We start from the raw sequence: 27,754 nt of genomic DNA on the forward strand, positions 1-27,754 counted from the left end.
TCTGATGAAATGTGTGATTTTAACTACCCTACAATCCAAAGTAATACGTTTGATCTAGTAGTCTATCAAAGTAATCCGATCAATTATTTTACTACATTTAACTTTGACTATATTTAAATGCTTAGCTTAAGTAAAACGTTTTAAACTTCTTCCACTACCACAAAAAAATAGTCTTAAAGAGTTCAAGCAAGTGCCACAATTTTTCTTCATTGAAAATGACCATCTAGTTAGGGGCACATTTTGAATTGTGTGAACTGTTAGTTAAACTGGGTTATAGTTTTTTCCCAGCCATGTCATGTGATTAGAGAACCACTCGCCATAAAGCTTACCAAAATCCTATGTCATTTTAGGGGTTGTTCGCTTACAAAAATATCACACTTTAATCAACAGAAGCTGTGTTTCATTACAAAATGTATTTACAAAAATAACTTCACACATCTGCTATCATAGTAACATGAAATTAGCTAAAAAAGGACCTAAATGTAGAATCGTACACAAAGGTTTTACAGAGTCAAATTATTGGTCATTAACTGTGGAGAAGTCTTCACAGAAACTTGGCTCTCGATCCTCAATGGTTCTTTTAAAACACGGGTGCATTCATTAGTGCACTCCGTAGCGAAGAATTTTGAAATGTGAATTCAAAAACAAGCGTTTCATATTGGAAAATTCCAGGTAGATCTCTTCCCGTTTCGGCACATTTGTTTCCATTCCGTTCCTAGCAAATACACCCCAGATCACAGAGAGCCCCTTCAAACCAAACATGTCAAGGGCTTGTAACTGGGGTTTCTTGTAAAACTTAACTGCCAAAACAATTTTACCACATTTTCCTTTCAAAAACCAATTTAGAAATGGATACACCACTCCCACGATGTTAAAAAGGCATTGCGAAATAAATAATTGGTGTAAGAGTATTTGGTAACACTTTACTTAAAGCCGACAGATATAATGTATTGAAAGACTTGTCATAAGCAAATATGAACCCCTTATAATGTGTTGTAATCAACTCATAATGATCCTGACTATATAAGCCATTAGGTCCGTTGGAAATTTGCTCGGCCAACATAAAACAGTATAGGCCTTATTGTAAGGCATTATAAAGGCTCATACATGCTTATAACAAGTAATATAGCATTATACCTGTTGGTGAAAGTGTTAAGTAATATTTTATTTTATAATTCACATTAGCTCCACACCAGAGCGAGCATAATCAAACAGTATGAACACACTAATGTGAAAAATGTACATGTAAACCTTCGAAATGGTGTGAAACTTTCACCGAAACATTCAGGTAAACCTTCAGTTGTTGAGACCACTGAGAAAAATAATGATCCTACTGACAAATCTACCCCTGGTTGTAATTTTAAAAAATGCTACACAGTCCTTACTATAAGAAATCAAATATTCAAAAAGAGTAAAAAGTCAGCCAACATTTCACTACAGCTCCTGTCGTATGTGAGTCAAGAGCTCATCCTTTTTGTTCCCTTTTGGCAGTCTCAGCATAGTAGTCCATAGTGGTTCTAGCCTAGTAAAACCAGACTGAATACTTCACTCACCGAGTGAAACAATAGTGAAATGTTGCGAAATCAGTTTGGATGGCAGGATGTAGTGATTCTGTATAGGGTCTTTGTTCCTGTTTCAGAGCACAGTCTGGTTAGTCCCTTGGCCTATGTTTGGAGGTTCAGGTGGTCTGTGTGAGGAACATCAGATTCAATCATTAATCCTCTGGTTAGTCTGTTAGTCTGTCCTTCTAGCTGGAGTGAGTATCTGACCCTTGACCTCATCTCTGACCCCTGACATCCGACCTCAATATGGGAGACAGTTGGAGGGTGCAAGGGGACATCATCAAAACCACCCTCCACCTTCAGGGTACCACAGCGGGGGCAATTGTCCATCTTCCCCTGCCAGCTGTCCTATCCTGTTCTCCACCCCCAGAAGCCAGGCTCTGGCCCAAAGGTCACAGGTCAGACGCTGACACTGACGTGACTGGAGGAGTTGGCTGAGCGGCGTTTAATGCGGGAGCGTCGCGGGCGGTGCGAGTCGGAGCCACAGTGGCAGAGTGGGCTCAGCAGCAGCCAGAGGTAGAGCACCACGCATGCCCAACACGACGACATCTTCACCCAGAACGTGGACCAGCTGCCGTGGGTGAACGTGGTCTCCAGCACCGCTGACTCATAGCTAGAGGTGGAGGAAGGAAAGGTGGGAGAGGAATTTTGATTAGCACGGCAATGGAGGTACAATGGCACAATATAGCTGCTGTGTACACCCAGGTAACGGATAAGGTGAGTCAACAATAATCTTACCCACAATTAAGGGAACTAAAATGTTGTTTTTTTTTTACGCTGTACTGCAGTACATGTTTTTGTGGCAAACTATCGCTACATGATCCTATACGGTAGTGTTGCAACTTTTAAGTGCCCACAACTGTAGTTTGTTTAATGACTGTATGAAGTTTGGTTCTGCGTCGACATGGACATTTCCCCCAAAAGAAGAGAGACGCTCAGCTTTGAACGGCTGAGCTGTTCATGCACTCTACTGAGTCAGTGCACTTTTTTGTTGCTAGGTGACCCCAACCAAATGTTCTGGTTCCCTTTCTAGCTGGAGGCTAGCTAGCTATATTACAAATCTCAGTTAAAACCCACAAAGATTTAATCAACACTCAACAGCAATGACTCAACATCAGCAGCATGTGAACTAGTTAGATGCAGTCCTCTAGCTACCTAGTTAGCAACGATAGCTAACGTTAGCATACATTGCTAACTAGCTATGCCGAAAATGTTTAACTCAGCTACTAGTACTAAATGAATAGCTAGTTAGTTGTAGACATTTAATGACAAACAGATGTTGATTTACCCTCAGGCATTTGGGATGCGGTGTGAAACGCTTCACTTTGGAAAAGCAGTGTGCCAAATGTATATAGAGGAAAAATGCGCTAGCGCGTTGAAAGCTATTATCATGACTGTTTATGACATCTGTTATATTATGACAGGGTTATGTAGCCATTATGATTGAGCCATCAAGTAAAGTGTCTTCATGTTCATGTAACGCCAACATTGAGACAACGTTGTTGTGGTTGTGTGTTTGCTGGGGTGTCCAATGCCCAGTGAGTGAGATATTGACCTGAACCAGTTGGTTAGGGTCATCATGACGTAGAGCGAGGCCAGGAAGAAGACGAAGTGGAAGAAGAAGTAGCTGTAAGCCACTCTCTGGCTCTCGTTGTGAATCACCTTCTGGCAGCCCTTGATATCTTCGTCAATCACAAACTCCACCTCTGGAAACATCACAGACCGAACATATAAAGTCAATCACCTGAGGGTGATAAAGAATCGTGCTGCTCTCGACAATACTATAGCAGCATATAGAAAACATGCAATTCATCTTTCACAATAATTTTATTTTCCCAGAAGGTGTAAGAATAGTGCTAAATAATACTGATTTATTTGAATGTCACAACACCAGTCTCAGTATAGGCTAGTCTGTACATAAATTATTTAGACATATTTTCTATTCTGCAGCCATAATACTGGCATCTTCATAATATGGAGAAGAATCCGTATTAAGATAACTACTAACTATATATTTTATGGGTACCTACATAAGGACTTCATTACACTGTTATAAACATTCATAAGCGCTACATTAACATTCATGCTTATGTCAATAACCGCAACTTTAAAGGATGTTTTTCGTCAACATAAATGTACTGCTTATTTTTGTTTTATGCATGTTTCATGAATGTGTTACGAAGTCCTTATTCAGGTACCCTTCAAATAAAGTGTTGCTGAGAATTTATTGACATGTAGGCTACCAACCTTCCTCTTTGTCAGGGCAGCAGAAGCAGCATGTGGCTTTCTAGGAAAACAGAGAGAGAGAGCTCAGGATGCCCATACATTCTCCACACTTGTATGGAACGTGGAAACACGCCGCTAACACATCACAAATTAATACCCAGATCAGTGGAGGCTGCTGAGGGGAGGACGGCTCATAATAATGTCCGGAACGGAGCAAATGGAATGGCATCAAATACATGGAAACCTATTCCACTCCAACTATTACTACGAGCCCATCCTCCCCAATTAAAGTGCTGAGGGGAGGACAGCTCATAATAATGTCCGGAACGGAGCGAATGGAATGGCATCAAATACATGGAAACCTATTCCACTCCAACTATTACTACGAGCCCATCCTCCCCAATTAAAGTGCTGAGGGGGGACAGCTCATAATAATGTCCGGAACGGAGCAAATGGAATGGCATCAAATAGATGGAAACCTATTCCACTCCAACTATTACTACGAGCCCATCCTCCCCAATTAAAGTGCCACGAACCCACTGGGAACAAGATGTATGCAGAGCCACAGGAACACAGAGTTGATTATCCATGTTGGCAGTGAATGATCCTCGACAGTAATATTTTTATATGAATTCGTACTTTACCTGGAACTCATAGCGGTAAACTTTGATCATCCAGAAAGGGCCAAATACCTCTGCTAGGTAGGATGCTTCGTTACTGAAAACATAGCATTGTTTGAATAAGCAACTGAAGTAAACTAATATTAAGACAAGCAATGTATTTTTTTCAAACAGAAACAAAAAATATCCTCAAAATTGCACTCCATTTGTTACATAGAAAGTTAGTAAGTAATTAGCCTAAATAAGTCAATAAGTAAAGTACTTAGGTCTCTATTCAGTCTGTATCGATGAAGTGTTACAGATTGCGCACTATAAAGGTAAAGGTATTTTCCGATTGAACCAACACATGCAGTGTTTACCGTGAATGCAGTCTCCACTAACGCAGGACAATTGTCTTTACATTTCAATCACGCTGTAACGCTGATCTTCAGCGATTCGTATTGAATAGAGCCCTTATTGTTCGATCACTGTGTAGAGAGACTAGACTGTACATATCATTCAAAGGGAAAGCGTTTTGACATTCATCGCACACTCCTCCAGTGACGTGCCACTCACCATGCGAAGAGCACACAGCAGTACATGATGGCAGCTCCTATAATGGCCACCGCGTTGGTTTCCTTCTGGATGCCATCCTGACCTACACTGGGGTAACATACCGTCATATTCACCCCCTGGTACACCACTGGAAAACAGAGAGAGGGAGCAGAGCAAAGAAAGTTTCATCCTCTGTTTCCAGCTTTTCTTTAGTAACAGTGAACTGTGTGGTTTTACTGAGGGAATAAAGAAGTATGTTTCTCCCTGTTTGTATGACCCTATAGTAGTGTGGTTCTCTGTCTGTATGAACCTATAGTAGTGTGTGGTTCTCCCTGTCTGTATGAACCTATAGTAGTGTGTGGTTCTCTGTCTGTATGAACCTATAGTAGTGTGTGGTTCTCCCTGTCTGTATGAACCTATAGTAGTGTGGTTCTCTTTGTCTGTATGAACCTATAGTAGTGTGTGGTTCTCTCTGTCTGTATGACCCTATAGTAGTGTGGTTCTCTGTCTGTATGAACCTATAGTAGTGTGGTTCTCTGTCTGTATGACCCTATAGTAGTGTGTGGTTCTCTCTGTCTGTATGAACCTATAGTAGTGTGGTTCTCTGTCTGTATGACCCTATAGTAGTGTGTGGTTCTCCCTGTCTGTATGACCCTATAGTAGTGTGGTTCTCTGTCTGTATGACCCTATAGTAGTGTGTGGTTCTCCCTGTCTGTATGACCCTATAGTAGTGTGTGGTTCTCCCTGTCTGTATGACCCTATAGTAGTGTGGTTCTCTCTGTCTGTATGACCCTATAGTAGTGTGTGGTTCTCCCTGTCTGTATGACCCTATAGTAGTGTGTGGTTCTCCCTGTCTGTTTAACCCTATAGTAGTGTGTGGTTCTCCCTGTCTGTTTAACCCTATAGTAGTGTGTGGTTCTCCCTGTCTGTTTAACCCGATAGTAGTGTGTGGTTCTCCCTGTCTGTTTAACCCTATAGTAGTGTGTGGTTCTCCCTGTCTGTTTAACCCTATAGTAGTGTGTGGTTCTCCCTGTCTGTATGACCCTATAGTAGTGTGTGGTTCTCCCTGTCTGTTTGACCCTATAGTAGTGTGTGGTTCTCCCTGTCTGTTTAACCCGATAGTAGTGTGTGGTTCTCCCTGTCTGTTTAACCCTATAGTAGTGTGTGGTTCTCCCTGTCTGTTTAACCCTATAGTAGTGTGTGGTTCTCCCTGTCTGTATGACCCTATAGTAGTGTGTGGTTCTCCCTGTCTGTATGACCCTATAGTAGTGTGTGGTTCTCCCTGTCTGTTTAACCCTATAGTAGTGTGTGGTTCTCCCTGTCTGTATGACCCTATAGTAGTGTGTGGTTCTCCCTGTCTGTATGACCCTATAGTAGTGTGTGGTTCTCCCTGTCTGTTTAACCCTATAGTAGTGTGTGGTTCTCCCTGTCTGTTTAACCCTATAGTAGTGTGTGGTTCTCCCTGTCTGTATGACCCTATAGTAGTGTGTGGTTCTCCCTGTCTGTATGACCCTATAGTAGTGTGTGGTTCTCCCTGTCTGTTTAACCCTATAGTAGTGTGTGGTTCTCCCTGTCTGTTTAACCCTATAGTAGTGTGTGGTTCTCCCTGTCTGTTTAACCCTATAGTAGTGTGTGGTTCTCTCTGTCTGTTTAACCCTATAGTAGTGTGTGGTTCTCCCTGTCTGTTTAACCCTATAGTAGTGTGTGGTTCTCCCTGTCTGTATGACCCTATAGTAGTGTGTGGTTCTCTCTGTCTGTTTAACCCGATAGTAGTGTGTGGTTCTCCCTGTCTGTATGACCCTATAGTAGTGTGTGGTTCTCCCTGTCTGTTTAACCCTATAGTAGTGTGTGGTTCTCTCTGTCTGTTTAACCCTATAGTAGTGTGTGGTTCTCCCTGTCTGTTTAACCCGATAGTAGTGTGTGGTTCTCCCTGTCTGTATGACCCGATAGTAGTGTGTGGTTCTCCCTGTCTGTATGACCCTATAGTAGTGTGTGGTTCTCCCTGTCTGTTTAACCCTATAGTAGTGTGTGGTTCTCCCTGTCTGTTTAACCCTATAGTAGTGTGTGGTTCTCCCTGTCTGTTTAACCCTATAGTAGTGTGTGGTTCTCTCTGTCTGTTTAACCCTATAGTAGTGTGTGGTTCTCCCTGTCTGTTTAACCCTATAGTAGTGTGTGGTTCTCCCTGTCTGTATGACCCTATAGTAGTGTGTGGTTCTCTCTGTCTGTTTAACCCGATAGTAGTGTGTGGTTCTCCCTGTCTGTATGACCCGATAGTAGTGTGTGGTTCTCCCTGTCTGTTTAACCCTATAGTAGTGTGTGGTTCTCTCTGTCTGTTTAACCCTATAGTAGTGTGTGGTTCTCCCTGTCTGTTTAACCCGATAGTAGTGTGTGGTTCTCCCTGTCTGTATGACCCTATAGTAGTGTGTGGTTCTCCCTGTCTGTATGACCCTATAGTAGTGTGTGGTTCTCCCTGTCTGTTTAACCCTATAGTAGTGTGTGGTTCTCTATCAGTGGAGGCTCCTCAGAGGAGGAAGGGGAGGACCATCCACCTCAGTGAAATGTCATTAAAATAAAAATAGTGAAACACTAAAAAAGATAGCCTTTGTCCTCTGTGTATATTGACTTCAATACAAAACCTAGGAGGCACGTCGGCCTCACCCCCTTCCATAGACCTGCATGGTAATTTTAACCACTTCCAGAAGACGACCTCCAACCAATCAACATTGATAAGTATGAACTGACATGTTGTCATCCAATCATAGGATTAGGATCAGATGAAACGAGTGTTGTATTTGGGTTGTGCCGCAAAGCATTAGGGTGGGAATCTATGTGTTGAGGAGCTTGGTGACATTATTGGATAGAGATTGAAAAGTCATGGTTGAGCAATTTTACGATATTTTTCAATTCAAATTAGTTTACAGGAGACGGAGGAGGTTGATTATAAATAGTTTTCTTGGTTTTAGAACATAATTCTTGTGTCCAGTTAGTGCAATTTATTTATATTTGCCTTGCTAACTTAAGTAGCAAATAGTAGCTAGCTACCAGCTCCAGTGTGCAGTTTTCGCCCCCAACGCCACCGCAAATTTAGATTTGATGAACTTTTTGATAAAGAATCCCTTTTAATTCACTGTGGTACGCGGAAAATGTGCTAATTAAAACCGAGGGTCGACCTCTGCCTGAGATCAGTTTCACGAAGAAGGGTGAAAAGCTGAGGGTGTTCAATACCGATTGGTATCAAAAGTATAGCTGGATAACAGGGCCTTTCATTAAGCCACCTGTATTTCTGGCCTTGCCTGCATTTTGTAAAGTCTGAGCCTTGGCCGAAAGGTGGGTACAGTGACCTGAAGAACACCGATCGTTAAGCTCAACGGCAAAATAAAAAGCAGGGCGCATATAAATGTCCACATCAGATTCAAGCTTCTGTGAAAAAGCCGCATCGATCATGGCGGAAGTCTGGATATTCAAACTGCGCAACAACGACAAAGTAAGAAGAAACAGGGATGTTCTCAAGGGACTTATCAACACCACTGCGTTTTCGCCATGCAATAATGGGCTTTTAGAGGACACGACGAGAGTGAAAGTTCCTCTAACAAGTGCAACTACAAGGAACTTGCAGCGGTAATTGCACGTTACGATGCTTTACTTGCAGAACATATGGAACTTTATATATTTTTTTGATAGCTTCCATCGCGTCATCCATTAAAAGTTGGATGAAAGAGAGTTTGACGCGGAACATGTTTTATTTTGCGCGCGCTCAAGTAGGGTTTCCACTTTGCTCCGGTATTTATTTAGCAAAGATAACACAATCACTCCAGACAAACACAAGCAAAAACTCATGACATAAATGTTGCAGCAGCCTAGGCTACACCTAAACATTAGAGATCTGACATGCTGTATGGGATGAAAACGAGACCATTTTGCAGTCTGATTAACTGTAGGCTACTAATAATAGGTGCTGCATACAGCCTAAGCACCCTGTTCATCTGGTCAAGGTAAATAATTGGTCATGTTATGTATTTATAGTCCATTTGTGTGTCAGGAGAAAATGTGAATGTGATCAAATTTGGTTTATATTCAAAATTGGGCTGGCTAGGCTGCCTAAACGTTTCCAACCCAAAATGATTAACTGGAATGAATCTATCAACATAATAGTGATGACAGATGTCAGTCATTTGTTATAAGGCCTACAGCTGCATAGGCCTGCATAACGCAAACATGCAAGAAGCAAGCTCAGCCCTGTGAGTTCTGTCTATCAGTTGTCTGGGTAGAGGAAATCCCCCTCCTAATCTAGTCTAAATATAATTCATATGAACAAGTATAAGGTTGCTGCAGTTTGACAGTTTTTAAAATAACCATGTGACCTGATTAGGAAAAACTGGTCCCATCATAGCCCTTATAAAACCTTTTTACAACTGAATAATCACTGTCATATCTTTATAGGTTCCAGAGTTTTCCTGGTTAGGTTAACAGATAAGGAAAAACTCTTGAGTCCCAGGGGGTAAATTGAATGTTTCCTCTCCAAGCACTGTGAGTACCCCTATCAATTTTCTCTCATTACTGTATGTAGAGTCAATCACATACACACACACAATCACATTATTACACATCTATGATTTTACTCCTTACTTGGACTAACTCATTCTGAGCTCTTTTCTCTAACTGTGCATTGTGTTATTGTTTTTTGTCTTTCTAGTCAAATCCTGTCCTGCACTGAAGTCAAGCCTCTGAACACCTTAACTCATGCCTCATACCCTCATTCAATCACTGCTGTGATCCCTTTCCAACACTGTAAGTAGCCCTCTCATTCCCATTCCCCGTAATATTGTACTGTAAATGTCTTTATTAAATGCTTTAGGTTAACATAATTACTCTGACGATTTTTGAAACACACTTTGGCGTCTCTGTGCGTTCCGCCCCTATACCGTGGTTCTCCCATCCTCTTCCATTTTTCAAGTCACCAGCCTCCGCTGTTCTCTATAATCGCCTGGGGCTGTATTCACCTCAGAGTATGAGTGCTGATCTAGGATCAGGGCCACCCTGTCCATATTATCTTTTTTATTATGATCTAAAATACAAAACTGATTGTAGATCAGCACTCCTTCTCTAAGATGATAAATGAATACAGGCTCTGATTCAGAATGTCAGATTACGGAGGCCCAGTGTTGTATAGTTGTTTTGATATTTCTGAGGATCCCCATTAGCTGAGGCAGCAGCTAATCTTCCTGGGGTCCAAACAGGATTAAACAATTATATCACAACAAAACCTAACAGCACAATACATCATACAATATATTATTACTCTAATATTACAGATTTACAACATAGCTACTATTGTATTGTACGTGTTAAGGCAGGACAAGGAAACATCCCTGGAGGTACGTAAGTGCAATGATAACAATGTCCGGTCAAGTATATTGTTTTCTTCGCCTCGTGTCTATCAATGGGACAATTGGAACAATAAAGGTAGAGGGGCCACTGAGTCTCTGTCTGTGCGTAAGACTAAACAGACTGTCAAACATGGATTATTTTGTGTGAGATGCAAACTAACGGGGGACCAGTACGGAGATAAGAGCGTCTGCTAAATGACTAAAATGTCAAATGTAAATGTAAACTAACACCATCACTGCTATTTCTGTGTGTGTCTCTCTTTCTGTTTCTGTCTCTCTTTTTGTGTGTGTCTCTCTTTTTGTGTGTGTCTCTCTCTCTTTTTGTGTGTGTGTGTCTCTCTCTGTGTGTGTGTCTCAGTCTCTCCCTCCCCCAGATGGCCATAACAGGGCCGGCTGTGGATTCCAGAGTGGATTCCTGTGTGTTGTGACCAAGAGAGCCTTGGGTTCAGTGAAAACAATTACAAGGTTGCTTACTGTACACACACACACACCAGGCCGAGCCCACTGCAGGGGAGAGGGGACCTGTCCTGCTCCCAGTGTTGTGTGTTTTCAGTCCCATTCCAGACTAATTCCTCCACATAGAAACACAGGGATGTGTGTTTTCAGTCCCATTCCAGACTAATTCCTCCACATAGAAACACAGGGATGTGTGTTTTCAGTCCCACTCCAGACTAATTCCTCCACATAGAAACACAGGGATGTGTGTTTTCACTCCCACTCCAGACTAATTCCTCCACATAGAAACACAGGGATGTGTGTTTTCACTCCCACTCCAGACTAATTCCTCCACATAGAAACACAGGGATGTGTGTTTTCACTCCCACTCCAGACTAATTCCTCCACATAGAAACACAGGGATGTGTGTTTTCACTCCCACTCCAGACTAATTCCTCCACATAGAAACACAGGGATGTGTAATTCCTCCACATACATTTACATTTTTACATTTACGTCATTTTAGCAGACGCTCTTATCCAGAGCGACTTACAGTAGTGAATGCATACATTTCATATAATTTCATACCTTTTTTTTTTTTTTTTTTCCTGTGCTGGCCCCCCGTGGGAATCGAACCCACAACCCTGGTGTTGCAAACACCATGCTCTACCAACTGAGCTACAGTGTTGTGTGTTTTCAGTCCCACTCCAGACTAATTCCTCCACATAAACAGTGTTGTGTTTTCAGTCCCATTCCAGACTAATTCCTCCACATAGAAACACAGGGATGTGTGTTTTCAGTCCCACTCCAGACTAATTCCTCCACATAGAAACACAGGGATGTGTGTTTTCAGTCCCACTCCAGACTAATTCCTCCACATAGAAACAGGGATGTGGGTTTTCAGTCCCACTCCAGACTAATTCCTCCACATAGAAACACAGTGTTGTGTGCCTGTGTGCTTGATGAGGTCACCCAGCAGACAGAGCCAGAGGGAAACTGAACAGGCAAACATGACTGAACAGGACAGGAGGGAGGACCACTCTTTTCCGTCCCAAATGGCACCCTATTCCCTTTATAGTTCACTAATTTTGAACAGGGCCCACACATACACATGCATGCGTACACACACACACACACACTCTCCAGTGAAAATTACTATTTTTAAAACACTATCCACTACTTGGGATGTAGGGTGTGAGTGTATGTGTTGAACAGATGTTTTTATACACTGTGCTGATTTCCTCAACAAGTTGCAGCATTGCCCTGTACTGCCCCGGGACAGCAAGCACCCCTGCCTCCACGCAAAACAACTAGCAGGTACAAAGAATGTACAAATCAGAATGGGTGGAACACACGTTCCTTTTCAAAACAATGGTATGTACATGTCACCTCAAAGCAATATCACGTTGCAATGTCACAACAAATCACCGTTATATGATAGAAGCATGGCTTGTGAGGAGAGAGGGAGAAAGATACATAGATAAATAGAGACAAAAGAAAGGAAGAGAGAATGTTTAAAAGGAGAAAGATGAGAGGAAATAGCTGGATGTCTGAAGGGACTCATAAATCCAGAAACAGGAATGAGGAAGATGACTATGTTGGACTCCCTGGGGGTTGTGTTTGGAGTCTGTCGGGGGCTGGAGGAGGTTGTGAAAGACCAGGGGGAATTAGCGGAGGCAGGTGGAAGAATAGGAGTCAGAAACAATATTTGCTAAATGTACTGTACGGCATGATAAAGCAATCTGAATTGGAATGAAAGTTTGAGGGGCCAGGCTGTTTGGAGTTGTAGTAGGTGGCTGGGGGGAGGATGGGGAGGGTTGCAAGAGATGAGGGGCAATTGGGGGAGGCAGTTTGGAATGGCAGTGAGCTGGTGGAGAGGTCAGATAGAGGTCAGGTAGGTAGAGTACAGTTACAGTACTGTGCTGCTCAATCACTCATCTGACGTAACACACTGACATCCAGTCAGTGCGGAGCCACAGGTCAGTTCCATCTGAATCTCATACCTTATGAATCACAGCTTGAGACTAGATTGGATACAGATTCAGAAACACTGGTTTGGTGTATTGGATGCATCATGAGAAAATGTACAAGGATTCAGAGGGGTCAGCACTGTGGGGAACCTCTGGCCTGGTGAAGCTGACAGGAGCTCAAAGACTAAAAAAATAGACCCCCTACTTTATCATCCCAGTAATTCTTCTTTCTCTTATCTGAGCAGACCGGAAACCTTTCAATATACAGTATACATTCAAACAATACTTTAGAACCATTTAAATATAATAAATTGGAAGGTTGTGCAGGACCATGGTAGATGAAGGAACCAATCTATCTTTTCAGACTGTTAGAGTATTTATCTGCTCAGTAAGGCAGGGCATTATGTCTGCTGTTTGTAGCAGTGTGTTATATGTGAAAATGTGATTTTATTATACATTGTGGACGAAAAGAGATCCTAATCAAATCTCTCACTGTCTCCTGGTATTTTGTGTTGAAACTCCTTTACTTTATCACCACAGTAATGGCAGGTTGATAAAGTATTTGACATGGTGAACTTTACCCAGCTACAGTATGCACAATTAACAAACCATTAAAACACAATAAAAATGATATTTGATTGATAGGTTGATTATTTCATCCCATTTGACGTTTTGGAGTGTTACCTGATTATGTCAGAGTAACTTCAGCAAAACCTTTAAAATGCTTTCAGAATAACATTGGACTATTTCATACTGTAGTTTCCATTGAAAAAATGACTGACTGAGACAGACAGATAAAGACAGGCGGACAGGGACTACTTGTTCACCAAGACAAGGTGTGTAAGAGTGTGTAATGATACTGTCGGGCAGCATTACTGTGTTATTATGTTGTCATTAGATCCATCAGGAATGTCAAATAGCCTCTTCACCTCCCTACAGCATACTGTCTCCACTAAGAACATGTAGAAGCAGATAGTGTGTGATGTATAGAGCCTTTGTCTTGGAGTGAATGTGTGCTTGGGCATTGCTGTGGTGCAGTAGAGGTGACTGAAGTGAACAGGATGTCAGAAGTGACTCAGGTGTGTGTGTGGTGAGGGGTCGGACAGGATATGATGGGTGCGTGTGTGTGCGTGCCTGCTCACACACGTGCATCCATGCAAGTACAGTTGAAGTGGGAAGTTTACATACACTTAGGTTGGAGTCATTAAAACTCGTTTTTCAACCACTCCACACATTTCTTGTTAAACTATAGTTTTGGCAAGTCTGTTGTGTCATGCATAAAGTAGATGTCCTAAGTCATTTTTCCAACAATTGTTACAGACAGATTATTTAACTTATAATTCACTTTATCACAATTCCAGTGGGTCAGAAGTTTACATACACAAAGTTGACTGTGCCTTTAAACAGCTTGGAAAATTCCAGAAAATTATGTCATGGCTTTAGAAGCTTCTGATAGGCTAATTGACAATTTGAGTCAATTGGTGGTGTACCTGTGGATGTATTTCAAGGCCTACCTTCAAACTCAGTGCCTCTGCTGATTTTCTTTTGATTTTCCCATGATGTCAAGAAAAGACATCCCACATTTTTTTTTAGACCTTCACAAGTCTGGTACATCCTTAGGAGCAACTTCCAAATGCCTGAAGGTACCACGTTCATCTGTACAAACAATAGTACGCAAGTATAAACATCATGGGACCACGCAGCCGTCATTCCGCTCAGGAAGGAGGCGCGTTCTGTCTCCTAGAGATGAACATACTTTGGTGCGAAAAGTGCAATATGTCCCACAACAACAGCAAAGGACCTTGTGAAGATGCTGGAGGAAAAAGATACAAAAGTATCTATATCCACAGTAAAACGAGTCCTATATCGACATAACCTGAAAGGCCGCTTAACAAGGAAGAAGCCACTGCTCCAAAACCACCATTAAAAAGTCAGACCACGGTTTGCAACTGCACATGGGGACAAAGATTGTACTTTTTGGAGAAATGTCCTCTGGTCTGATGAAACAAAAATAGAACTGTTTGGCCATAATGACCATCGTTATATTTGGAGGAATACGGAGGAGGCTTGCAAGCCGAAGAACCACAAACAACCGTGAAGCATGGGGGTGGCAGCATCATGTTGTGGGGGTGCTTTGCTGCAGGAGGAACTAGTGCACTTCACAAAATAGTTGGCATCACGAGGAGGAGAATTATGTGGATATATTGAAGCAACATCTCAAGACATCAGTCAGGAAGTTAAAGCTTGGTCGCAAATGGGTCTTCCAAATGGACAATGACCCCAAGCATTCTTCCAAAGTTGTGGCAAAATGGCTTAAGGACCACAATGTCAAGGTATTGGAGTGGCCATCACAAAGCCCTGACCTTAATCCCACAGAAAATTTGTGGGCAGAACTGAAAAAGCGTGTGCAAGCAAGGAGGCCTAGAAACCTGACTCAGTTACACCAGCTCTGTCAGGAGGAATGGGCCAAAATTCACCGAACTTATTGTGGGAAGCTTGTGGAAGGCTACCTGAAACATTTGACCCAAGTTAAACAATTTAAAGGCAATGCTACCAAATACTAATTGAGTGTATGTAAACTTCTGACCCACTGGGAATGAGATGAAAGAAATAAATGCTGAAATAAATCTGCTATTGTTTTGACATTCTTAAAATAAATTGGTGATCCTAACTGACCTAAGACAGGGAATTCTTACTGGGATTAAATGTCAGGAATTGTGAAATACTGAGTTTAAATGTATTTGGTTAAGGTGTATGTAAACCTCCGACTTCAACTGTATGTATGTGTGTGTGTTCCAAAGTGTTTCCAATGCCCCATTTCCCATAGGGAAAAGGCTAGTGTGCCATACTTTTCTCTGGGGGCCGGCTGGACAGGGCAGACAAGGTGAGGTACATGACGTAGCAGCTGATGATGGAAGCCTGCAGGAGCCCTGAACGAGGCTGTTCTGTAGACAGAGAGCGAGAGGACAGCTTGAGAACTAAGAACACACACAATTATGAACTCTCACAAACGCACACACACAAATGGACACACACACATACACAAAGTGGGAGGCCAGGTCGTGAAATCGGCATGACATTCAATACATGGTAAAAACATCCTGGTAAAACCCTGGCATGTATAGAGGTTCTGTCTGAACAATGATAGAGAGCAGTAGGAGAGATGACATCAGGTTAGATGTTGGCTCAGCCTGAGATGGAGTAAGTGTTCCCTGCTAAGTACTGGAGGACAGACACACTGCCTGTTTCACATTGGTGGGGGTCTTCCAGGCTGCTGTCAACTTTAAGAGCTTATTGGATGACACCATGGGTTTGTGTCTGTACTAACTCTTTACTGGGCTAAAATACATCTTGATGAAATAATACCGTGTGTGTTCACGTGCGTGTGTGCATCCATTCGAGAGAAAGGGAGTGTGTGTGTATGCCATGTGCATTATTAGTGTCCACATCTTTGTGTGCGTGTGTGTGCAAGCATATATGTGTGTGAGAGAGAGCCAGAATGTGTGCGTGCGTGCGACTGCTCACTCTGCTGTACACAGGGCGTGACGGCGATGAAGGACATGATGCCACACAGGGTCAGGTTGGTCCAGAGCAGGACCTTGTTGGACTGGCAGGCGGTGGGGTGGGTGTAGTACTTATACATGAAGGTGAAGGCCATGGTGGCGATGCTGTAGAAGAACAAGGTGGCACACATCACCGCCAGGTACCAGCGCTTGTCCTCTACCGCCCCTGTTAACCTGAGAGGACAATCCAGAAATACACGCATTACCATCAACCTGAGAGAACAATCCAGAAATACACACATCACCATCAACCTGAGAGAACAATCCAGAAATACACACACATCACCATCAACCTGAGAGAACAATCCAGAAATACACACACATCACCATCAACCTGAGAGAACAATCCAGAAATACACACACATCACCATCAACCTGAGAGAACAATCCAGAAATACACACACATCACCATCAACCTGAGAGGAGAATCCAGAAATACACACATCACCATCAACCTGAGAGAACAATCCAGAAATACACACATCACCATCAACCTGAGAGAACAATCCAGAAATACACACATCACCATCAACCTGAGAGGAGAATCCAGAAATACACACACATCACCATCAACCTGAGAGGAGAATCCAGAAATACACACATCACCTTCAACCTGAGAGAACAATCCAGAAATATACACATCACCATCAACCTGAGAGGAGAATCCAGAAATACACACATCACCATCAACCTGAGAGAACAATCCAGAAATACACACATCACCTTCAACCTGAGAGGAGAATCCAGAAATACACACATCACCTTCAACCTGAGAGAACAATCCAGAAATACACACATCACCATCAACCTGAGAGGAGAATCCAGAAATACACACATCACCTTCAACCTGAGAGAACAATCCAGAAATACACACATCACCATCAACCTGAGAGGAGAATCCAGAAATACACACATTGATATGTAACTGAGTGACCTAGGTTGGTCTAGCGGTCTAAGCCGATGCCTCTGGAACACAAATACCGCCCCAGATGGCAACGCACTAGCCAAAGCAGTGTTCTAGCCAATTGCTCAATCAAAACCATGGTGTTGGTTAAGCAAGGGTCATAGTTACGCAGGGTGACTTGAGTGCATAATGCTTGCTCTGGTGTTGACAATCAGCCAACATACTATAAAACCTAATAACGTCATATTAATTGTAGAGTCGTGCAGTTGACTGATGAAAGGTTTATGGCTCTTAAATACATAAACACATACTCACCAGCAGCCATCACTACCATCATAAAGTGCAGAGTTTCATTAACATTAGGATTACCAATTCAATTGGATCATGACAGAGTGATGGATAATAAATTGATATTAAAATTGTTGTTTAAAATAACATTACGTTGGTAAATTAAATTAACATCTGGATGCCCATTGCCTTACGGGAAATTCGACAGAGCCTCTCTCCTCGCCTCTGTTCCCTATCCTCTCTTCCCTCTCTTCTCCTCTTCCCCATCCTCTCTCCTCTTTTCCCTCTCCTCTATTCCCTCTCCTCTCTTCCCTCTCTTCTCCTCTTCCCCATCCTCTCTCCTCTTTTCCCTCTCCTCTATTCCCTCTCCTCTCTTCCCTCTCTTCCCCATCCTCTCCTCTTTTCCCTCTCCTCTCTATTCCCTATCCTCTCTTCCCTCTCTTCTCTCTTCCCCATCCTCTTTCCTCTCCTCTATTCCCTCTCCTTTCCTCTATTCCCTCTCCTCTACTCCCTCTCTTCTCCTCTCCTTTCCTCTATTTCCTCTTCTCCTTTCTCTTCATTCTCCTTTCCTAAAACTCAATCTCTTTCCACTCATAAACCCAGCATACCTGACCTGACCCCGAGAGAGACAGACTCAACATACCTGACCTGCACACCCTGAGAGAGACAGACTCAACATACCTGACCTGCACACCCTGAGAGAGACAGACTCAACATACCTGACCTGACCCCGAGAGAGACAGACTCAACATACCTGACCTGCACACCCTGAGAGAGACAGACTCAACATACCTGACCTGACCCCGAGAGAGACAGACTCAACATACCTGACCTGCACACCCCGAGAGAGACAGACTCAACATACCTGACCTGCACACCCTGAGAGAGACAGACTCAACATACCTGACCTGACCCCGAGAGAGACAGACTCAACATACCTGACCTGACCCCGAGAGAGACAGACTCAACATACCTGACCTGACCCCGAGAGAGACAGACTCAACAGACAGAGCAGCTGGTTTAGGTCAGTGACAGGGCAGCTGGTTTATGTCATTGACAGAGCAGCTGGTTTAGGTCATTGACAGGGCAGCTGGTTTAGGTCAGTGACAGGGCAGCTGGTTTAGGTCATTGACAGGGCAGCTGGTTTAGGTCAGTGACAGGGCAGCTGGTTTAGGTCAGTGACAGGGCAGCTGGTTTATGTCATTGACAGGGCAGCTGGTTTAGGTCATTGACAGGGCAGCTGGTTTAGGTCAGTGACAGGACAGCTGGTTTAGGTCAGTGACAGGGCAGCTGGTTTATGTCATTGACAGGGCAGCTGGTTTAGGTCAGTGACAGGGCAGCTGGTTTAGGTCAGTGACAGGGCAGCTGGTTTAGGTCAGTGACAGGGCAGCTGGTTTAGGTCAGTGAAAGAAGGAAGAGAGAGGGCTCTATTCAGTTTGTATCAGTGAGGCGTTACAGATTGCGCAATAGAAATGTAAAGATATTTTCCGATTGAGCAGACATATGCAGCACTTACCGTGAATGCAGTCTAGGTAATATTTCCCTTAAATTTCAATAATGCTGTAAAGCTGAACTTCCGCGATACAGATTGAAGAGAGCGAGAGAGAGAATACAGAAAGACAGACAGATAAAGGTTTCTGGGAAGAGGTATACTAATCTTGTAACCCAGAACCAAATATTGCATGCATGCTGACCAGGCAGCAACTAGATTTCTGTTATGTTATATTGATGTTAAGTCTGTCATGAGAGACTAGTGGAGAGGGAACATGACCGTGTGGGACTGGGACACCATGACAGGGCTTACACAAGCTTCCTGGTAACTGTGTGTTTGGCTAGGAGAGGTTCCAGACAGAGCAAAGCCTCTTAAGTTGTGTTAGCTACAACTCTGACATGGGGGGCGAGGGGTTCAGCATTTAACTGACATGCCACGCACACACATACTGTATATATACACACAAACACGCACAAACACACATATACGCGCCTGCACGAGTGCATCTCACACATACACACCCATTCCTCACATACAGCAGCGAGAACAGCAGCTGGAGTGGATGTTTTACTGTAAAAATAAGAAACATCTGGAAACAAGATGCCTGTCAGAGGATGAGAAGGAATGAGGGAGTGAGAAAAAGAATAACGAATGGGGCAAGAGAGAAGGAAAGAGATTGAGAGGTGGGAATAAGTGAGTGAGAGGTGGGAATAAGTGAGTGAGATGAGAGAGAGGAGCGAGACAGAAGAGAGAGAGAAACAGAAAGGGAGAGAGGAGAGAGAAAGAGAGAGAGAGATGGAAAGATGGAGGAGAGAGAGCGAGAGAACAAATAAGAGATGTTGGACAGAGAGATGTGATTGAGGGAGAGATGAAAAAGCTACAGAGAGAGAGAGGGTAAGCAGTAGTAGTGTTGTTTGAGGCCCTCCCCTTGAGGACAGTTTTTATTAAAACAAGTCTGTCTGATTTATACAGCGATGTTGGAGAGGGGAGGAGAGGTGGAGCAGAAGAGACAGATAGCAGGCCAGTGAGGGACTGAGCAGGGCAGTCAGAGTGATATGCTACATACTCTATGCTACATATGTAGCACAGGAGAATGGTGAGGGGAGGATGGCTTATAACAATGGCTGGAATAGAGTGAATGGAGTGGTGTCAAACACATGGAAACCATGTGTTTGATATATTGAATTCTTTCCGTTCCAGATATTACTATAAGCCCGTCCTTCCCAATTAAGGTGCCAGTAGCCACCTGTGATGTAAAGGATATGTAATTGTGCTGCACTCTTGTGCCCAGACCATGCCTTCTGAACTGCCCCTTAAAGTTGTATTGAGTTGAACTGAGTTGCAATCATGAGTTACAGACGACCCCGAACGGGAGAAATGGAAACCCTAGCCCACTGCAACAGCTGCAGAGGAGAGGAGCAGCTCCTAGCTGAAACAGATCAGTACAAGGTAACATCCAGTCAAACTGCAGCTCCTAGCTGAAACAGATCAGTACAAGGTAACGTCCAGTCCAGTCAAACTGCAGCTTCTAGCTGAAACAGATCAGTACAAGGTAGCGTCCAGTCAAACTGCAGCTCCTAGCTGAAACAGATCAGTACAAGGTAACATCCAGTCAAACTGCAGCTCCTAGCTGAAACAGATCAGTACAAGGTAACATCCAGTCCAGTCAAACTGCAGCTCCTAGCTGAAACAGATCAGTACAAGGTAACGTCCAGTCAAACTGCAGCTCCTAGCTGAAACAGATCAGTACAAGGTAACATCCAGTCAAACTGCAGCTCCTAGCTGAAACAGATCAGTACAAGGTAACATCCGGTCAAACTGCAGCTCCTAGCTGAAACAGATCAGTACAAGGTAACGTCCAGTCAAACTGCAGCTCCTAGCTGAAACGGATCAGTACAAGGTAACATCCAGTCCAGTCAAACTGCAGCTCCTAGCTGAAACAGATCAGTACAAGGTAACATCCAGTCAAACTGCAGCTCCTAGCTGAAACAGATCAGTACAAGGTAACATCCGGTCAAACTGCAGCTCCTAGCTGAAACAGATCAGTACAAGGTAACGTCCAGTCAAACTGCAGCTCATAGCTGAAACGGATCAGTACAAGGTAACATCCAGTCCAGTCAAACTGTAGCTCCTAGCTGAAACAGATCAGTACAAGGTAACGTCCAGTCAAACTGCAGCTCCTAGCTGAAACAGATCAGTACAAGGTAACGTCCAGTCAAACTGCAGCTCCTAGCTGAAACAGATCAGTACAAGGCAACGTCCAGTCAAACTGCAGCTCATAGCTGAAACAAATCAGTACAAGGCAACGTCCAGTCAAACTGCAGCTCATAGCTGAAACAGATCAGTACAAGGCAACGTCCAGTCAAACTGCAGCTCATAGCTGAAACAGATCAGTACAAGGTAACATCCAGTCCAGTCAAACTGCAGCTCCTAGTTGAAACAGATCAGTACAAGGTAACATCCAGTCAAACTGCAGCTCCTAGCTGAAACAGATCAGTACAAGGTAACATCCAGTCAAACTGCAGCTCCTAGCTGAAACAGATCAGTACAAGGACTAGTCAAACTGCACTTGCGCTTCTATGGTTGGAGGACGTGGCCTGTCCTTCTCCAACACAAGGACCCCAGCATCCACTCTCACACCCTCTGCTTCAACTGACAACTGCCCAAACTCCATATCACCTCTCATCCCCAACACACCACACTAACCCCCCCCCACACCTCTCCCTGCTCTCCCTCTCCTCTCACCAGTTCTTGTTCCAGGTGTGGGCGAATGCTGTGATGAGACTGAGTTGGATGAGGATGAAGGCAAATCCTCCCACCACGCCTACGTAGTGCCAGGCTGAGAGAGAGAGAAAGAAATGGAAAGAGAGAGAGCGACACAGAGAGAAACAAAGAGACAGACAAAGAAAGAAACAGGTTTTCTGTCTAACTCACTTGATGCAGGCCCATTCTGAATGAATGTGTAGTCCAAATGTATGTATACTTTTAAAATTATATATACAGTACCAGTCAAAAGTTTGACACACCAACTCATTCAAGGGTTTTTATTTATTTTTACTATTTTCTACATTGTAGAATATAGTGAAGACATCAACATTATGAAATAACACATATGGAATCATGTAGTAACACAAAAAGTGTTAAAAAATCTAAATATATTCTCTATTTGAGATTCTTCAAAGTAGCCCCCCTTTGCCTTGATGGCAGCTTTGCACACTCTTGGCATTCTCTCAACCAGCTTCATGAGGTAGTCACCTGGAGTGCATTTCAATTAACAGGTGTGCCTTGTTAAAAGTTAATTAGTGGAATGTATTACCTTCTTAATGCATTTGAGCCAATCAGTTGTGTTGTGGCAAGGTAGGGTTGGTATACAGAAGATAGCCCTATTTGGTAAAAGACCACATCCATATTATGGCAAGAACAGCTCAAATAGGCAAAGAGAAATGACAGTCCATCCTTACTTTAAGACAAGAAGGTCAATCAATCCGGAAAAGTTTCTTCAAGTGCAGTCGCAAAAACCATCAAGCGCTATGATGAAACTGGCTCTCATGATGACCGCCATAGGAAATGAATACCCAGAGTTACCCCTGCTGCAGAGGATAAGTACATTTGAGTTACCAGGCTCAGAAATTGCAGCCCAAATAAATGCTCCACAGAGTTCAAGTAACAGACACATCTCAACATCAACTGTTCAGTGATTTCTTAAAAATTCAAGGCACACTTAACCAGCATGGCTACCACAGCATTCTGCAGCGATACCCTATCCCACCTGGTTTGCACTTAGTGGAACTATCATTTGTTTTTCAACAGGACAATCACCCGACCGCAACCCAATTGAGATGTTTTGGGATTAGTTGAACCACAGAGTGAAGGAAAAGCAGCCAACAAGTGCTCAGCATATGTGGGAACTCCTTCAAGACTGTTGTAAAACCATTCCTCATGAAGCTGGTTGAGAGAATGCCAAGAGTGTGCAAAGCTGTCATCAAGGCAAAGGGTGGCTACTTTGAAGAATCTAAAATGTAAAATATATTTTGATTTGTTTAACACTGTTTTGGTTACTACATGATTCCATATGTGTTATTTCATAGTTTTGATGTCTTCACTATTATTCTACAATGTAGAAAATAGTCAAAAGAAAGTTAAACCCTTGAATGAGTAGGTGTGTCCAAACTTTTGACTGGTGAGAGTATTTTCTTATGTGTATGTTGCAAAACACATTTCCTCATCAAGAATAACATACTGTAGTCATCTATTAAATAATGAACTTATAGCACAGAAGATTCAGAGGCAGAGGAACAGCCATAAAACATGTAGGATCTGAGACCAGTTACTGTGTCACGATGAGATTTACTGCTGCTAGAACAACACTATCCAACCACAGAGAAATTTATGGTGGCTTGACTGCTGGGTGAATCTCGTGAGATGATGAGTAGGTCTACAGTGCCCCCTATCGGTATTAAAATAGAACTGCACCTATTGCTTTCAGCTAGGGCAATCCTATGTGTTGAAAGTTTAGCAATGTATTCTAAGAGGGAATCTTGATTGTGTGTCCAGGCTGCTCACCATGCAGGAAGGACTCGGTAGGGATGAAGAAGGCAGCAGTACACATCCCAAGCAGGGTGATGAACTTCAGAAACCAGAACCTGCATTAGGACCAGACAGGACCAGTTATACCGTTGTATACCTAACATTTGCATAATAACCAGTTTTTTATATGTTTGTTTGAAACCATCTAGGGACAACTACCCACCTACAATATATACTGCCCTATATACAGAGGACGTGCAGATGAAGAGCATCTTAGTTAAGAAGCTGCATGACATAAGGGAAGTGAATGGAGGAATAGCTGAGTAGGCAGGTCTAAGGAAAGTGATGCTGTGATCACCTTGTATAGCCTTGATCGATTATAGTATTTCAAACCTGTACAGGTCTAAACCTGACACATAATTTAAGTCGAAGGTCTGAGGTACAAAATGTGCTTGAATGTTGGGGGTGGGTGGAATAGGAGGTGGGGTACCTTCGGAAAAACAAAAAATTTGGTCATGACAATTATTGTTGCATATGGGATATAACGTTTAAAAATGCTTAACGTAAGAAAAAAATAGTTACTCACACTGATGTCAAGTTAGGATTCTGCCCCCTGTGCACACTGAGAAGTGCCCAGGAGTTCCAGGGCCCTGTGGCCGACTGTCTGGCTTCTCATTAACAAGAGCCTTATGGTAGCTATGCCACAGAGGGCCAGCTAGAGGCCATGCGTCTCTCAAAGCCTAACCCCCCCTAGAGCTCGTCACTGCTCTATTGAACCCCCCTAGAGTGCGTCACTGCTCTATTAAACCCCCCTAGAGCGCGTCACTGCTCTATTCAACCCCCTAGAGCGCGTCACTGCTCTAATCAACCCCCCTAGAGCGCGTCACTGCTCTATTCAACCCCCCTAGAGCGCGTCACTGCTCTAATCAACCCCCCTATAGCGCGTCACTGCTCTAATCAACCCCCCTAGAGCGCGTCACTGCTCTAATCAACCCCCCTAGAGCGCGTCACTGCTCTAATCAACCTCCCTAGAGCGCGTCACTGCTCTAATCAACCCCCCTAGAGCGCGTCACTGCTCTAATCAACCCCCCTAGAGCGCGTCACTGCTCTAATCAACCCCCCTAGAGCGCGTCACTGCTCTAATCAACCCCCCTAGAGCGCGTCACTGCTCTAATAAACCCCCCTAGAGCGCGTCACGGCTCTATTCAACCCCCCTAGAGCGCGTCACTGCTCTAATCAACCCCCCTAGAGCGCGTCACTGCTCTAATCAACCCCCCTAGAGCGCGTCACTGCTCTAATCAACCCCCCTAGAGCGCGTCACTGCTCTAATCAACCCCCCTAGAGCGCGTCACTGCTCTAATCAAACCCCTAGAGCGCGTCACTGCTCTAATCAACCCCCCTAGAGCGCGTCACTGCTCTAATCAACCCCCCTAGAGCGCGTCACTGCTCTAATCAATCCCCCTAGAGCGCGTCACTGCTCTATTCAACCCCCCTAGACCGCGTCACTGCTCTAATCAACCCCCCTAGAGCGCGTCACTGCTCTAATCAACCCCCCTAGAGCGCGTCACTGCTCTAATCAACCCCCCTAGAGCGCGTCACTGCTCTAATCAACCCCCCTAGAGCGCGTCACTGCTCTAATCAACCCCCCTAGAGCGCGTCACGGCTCTATTCAACCCCCCTAGAGCGCATCACTGCTCTAATCAACCCCCCTAGAGCGCGTCACTGCTCTAATCAATCCCCCTAGAGCGCGTCACTGCTCTATTCAACCCCCCTAGACCGCGTCACTGCTCTAATCAACCCCCCTAGAGCGCGTCACTGCTCTAATCAACCCCCCTAGAGCGCGTCACTGCTCTAATCAACCCCCCTAGAGCGCGTCACTGCTCTAATCAACCCCCCTAGAGCGCGTCACTGCTCTAATCAACCCCCCTAGAGCGCGTCACGGCTCTATTCAACCCCCCTAGAGCGCATCACTGCTCTAATCAACCCCCCTAGAGCGCGTCACTGCTCTAATCAACAGCACAGCAGTGGACAGTATCACAAGCTGGTTAAAAAAGGACACTGGTGCATTGGTCAGGCAGGTGAGGAAAAGGCCCACGTAGCCTTAAATAGACGTGTTGATAATGACGTTAGTACTGTACTAGTGGGAGGGGGGTTACATGATGTATTAGCACAAAACACCTTAAAGGGGTAGTACATGTAGAACGCAAAGTTTCATTCACATATACGCCATGGTAGTTCTCCTGCGTCTCCCCAATATAAATGAACCTTCAGGGCTACTGCTGACCCATTGTGGATGAGCGCTCTGAAGTCCTGGCTGGACTTGACATCGATGAGGAACAGCGCCATCATCAGGTAGAAGCAGGCGGTGCCGAAGCAGACCCTGTAGACCGCTGAGTAGCCAACCAGCATCTCACAGTGCCCTCCGCCATGGGCCTGGTCACACACCATGTTGAAGAAAGGCACCTGAAACACACACACACACTCTGTTATGGTGTGTGTGTGTGTGTCCATTTGTGAGCGTGTGTGTGTGTGTGCCCATTTGTGAGCGTGTGTGTTTGTGTGTATCTCTCTTTTTAAGTGTGTGTGTGTGTGTGTGAGCGTGTGTGTGTGTGTGTGTGTGTGTGTGTGTGTACATGCATGTACAGTATATGTGTGTGTAACCTAGAGGTTAGCTAGTGGAAGCCTCCAGGCCTTTCTCTGTCTGTCTTTGGGAGGAAAATAGTGTACTGATATTATCCTGTAGCCTACTGCATGTATCCTTAGCATAGCGATTAACCAGACAGTTTTTGAATGTGACGCGACACAACAAACAGAACCAGTATTCTCATTGGCACACATGAGTGGATTTTCCCTGTCACTCTTTGTAGTGTGAGAGTAGGTATGCATCCCAAATGGCACTCTATTCCCTACATAGTGCACTACCATGGGCCCTGGTTAAAAGCACTAGTAATCTATGGCAATCTATCGTAATTTTGGTAATTTATACTTGAATAACTTTTACAAAATGTATTCATATATATATATTTTTTTATACATCTGTGTCCATATTGTTCATGAGTTTCTAGTGGATAGAACATATGGTTCAAGAGAAAATAGCCTAAATTAATGGAAAAAGCATCTAACCAACAATGGCATTATTTGCAATTAACTTTTTTCACAACTGCCTTCAGTTTGATGCCAAAACACTGACAACAAATAAATACATACTGACATAGTAAAATAAATACATACTGACATAGTAAAATAAATACATACTGACATAGTAAAATAAATACATACTGACATAGTAAAATAAATAGAAGTGTGTAAAAACAAATATAAAGGATATTTCATGCTGAAACCCTCATGTTAAACACTAATGGTATTCACTAAGTTGATGGTTTGTATTTAGGATAATGTTTTACAGCTTTGTTGTTCTATTTTTTTTTTGAAAATCATCTTATTTAATTAATTCATAACTGTTAAGTGATAAGGCCACAGACGGCCAGGGATAATTACTGACACCTGTTGTAACCAAAATGCCCACTAGATGTCTTGTGATACATTACATTAAATCCTTGAAAGACACCAAAATTCTGGTAGTTTACTAATAAACTTTGAAACATACATACTTAGCCTACTACATACTACATGTGCCTGATATCCAAATGGGAATCCATGTTCTGTTTCTCTCCTAAATGTTTCACGACTACACATTCAAGAAATCAGTCTGGCCCTTGGATGGCACACATAAGACGTGGGATGGCACACATAAGACGTGGGATGGCACACATAAGACGTGGGATGGCGCACATAAGACGTGGGATGGCATGCGTGGGAGGTGGGATGGGACGCGTGAGGCCATTGGAGAGGGACTTGCTATAGTGAAGCGTGGGGATATGTTTTCCCAAATGCAATAGATATAAAGGGAAGGGTCCTTACACTATGCCATCCTATTGGTTGTGTAGTGATTAGCATGTTTGCCTATGGGCTGGAAAGACCAATGTTGGAGACCTACAAGGTGCTGCTGTTCTAATGCACTAATTCAGAGCTCTCCAATCCTGTTCCTGGAGAGATACCCTCCTGTAGCTTTTTCCTCCAACCCCAGTTGTAACTAACTTGATTCAGTTTATCAACCAGCTAATTAAATAGAATCAGGTGCACTAGATTAGGGTCGGTAGAAAAAACCTACAGGACGGTAGCTCTCCAGAAACAGGGTTGGAGAGCCCTGCACTAATTTACACAACAAGACATTTAATTTAGTTAC

At 43.6% G+C, this 27,754-nt stretch overlaps 1 protein-coding gene across 2 annotated transcripts in view; it reads right to left on the reverse strand.

Moving 5' to 3' along the window:
* Positions 1–356: 356 nt before the first annotated feature.
* Positions 357–27,754, reverse strand: part of LOC115203388 (serine incorporator 4-like) — a 34,026-nt gene continuing 6,628 nt past the window's right edge. For both annotated transcript variants that reach the window (XM_029768050.1, XM_029768049.1), the window contains 10 exons: positions 25,793–25,971; positions 23,545–23,624; positions 21,727–21,820; positions 16,260–16,471; positions 15,584–15,679; positions 4,964–5,090; positions 4,433–4,505; positions 3,810–3,849; positions 3,118–3,268; positions 357–2,175 (listed from right to left, as the gene is read on the reverse strand). In XM_029768050.1, the coding sequence (XP_029623910.1) occupies positions 1,962–2,175; positions 3,118–3,268; positions 3,810–3,849; positions 4,433–4,505; positions 4,964–5,090; positions 15,584–15,679; positions 16,260–16,471; positions 21,727–21,820; positions 23,545–23,624; positions 25,793–25,971 (1,266 nt within the window). In that variant the 3' untranslated portion in view covers positions 357–1,961. The remainder of the gene's footprint in view (positions 2,176–3,117; positions 3,269–3,809; positions 3,850–4,432; positions 4,506–4,963; positions 5,091–15,583; positions 15,680–16,259; positions 16,472–21,726; positions 21,821–23,544; positions 23,625–25,792; positions 25,972–27,754) is intronic.

Source organism: Salmo trutta, chromosome 12 (assembly GCF_901001165.1).
Source record: "Salmo trutta chromosome 12, fSalTru1.1, whole genome shotgun sequence".
NCBI lineage: Eukaryota > Metazoa > Chordata > Actinopteri > Salmoniformes > Salmonidae > Salmo > Salmo trutta.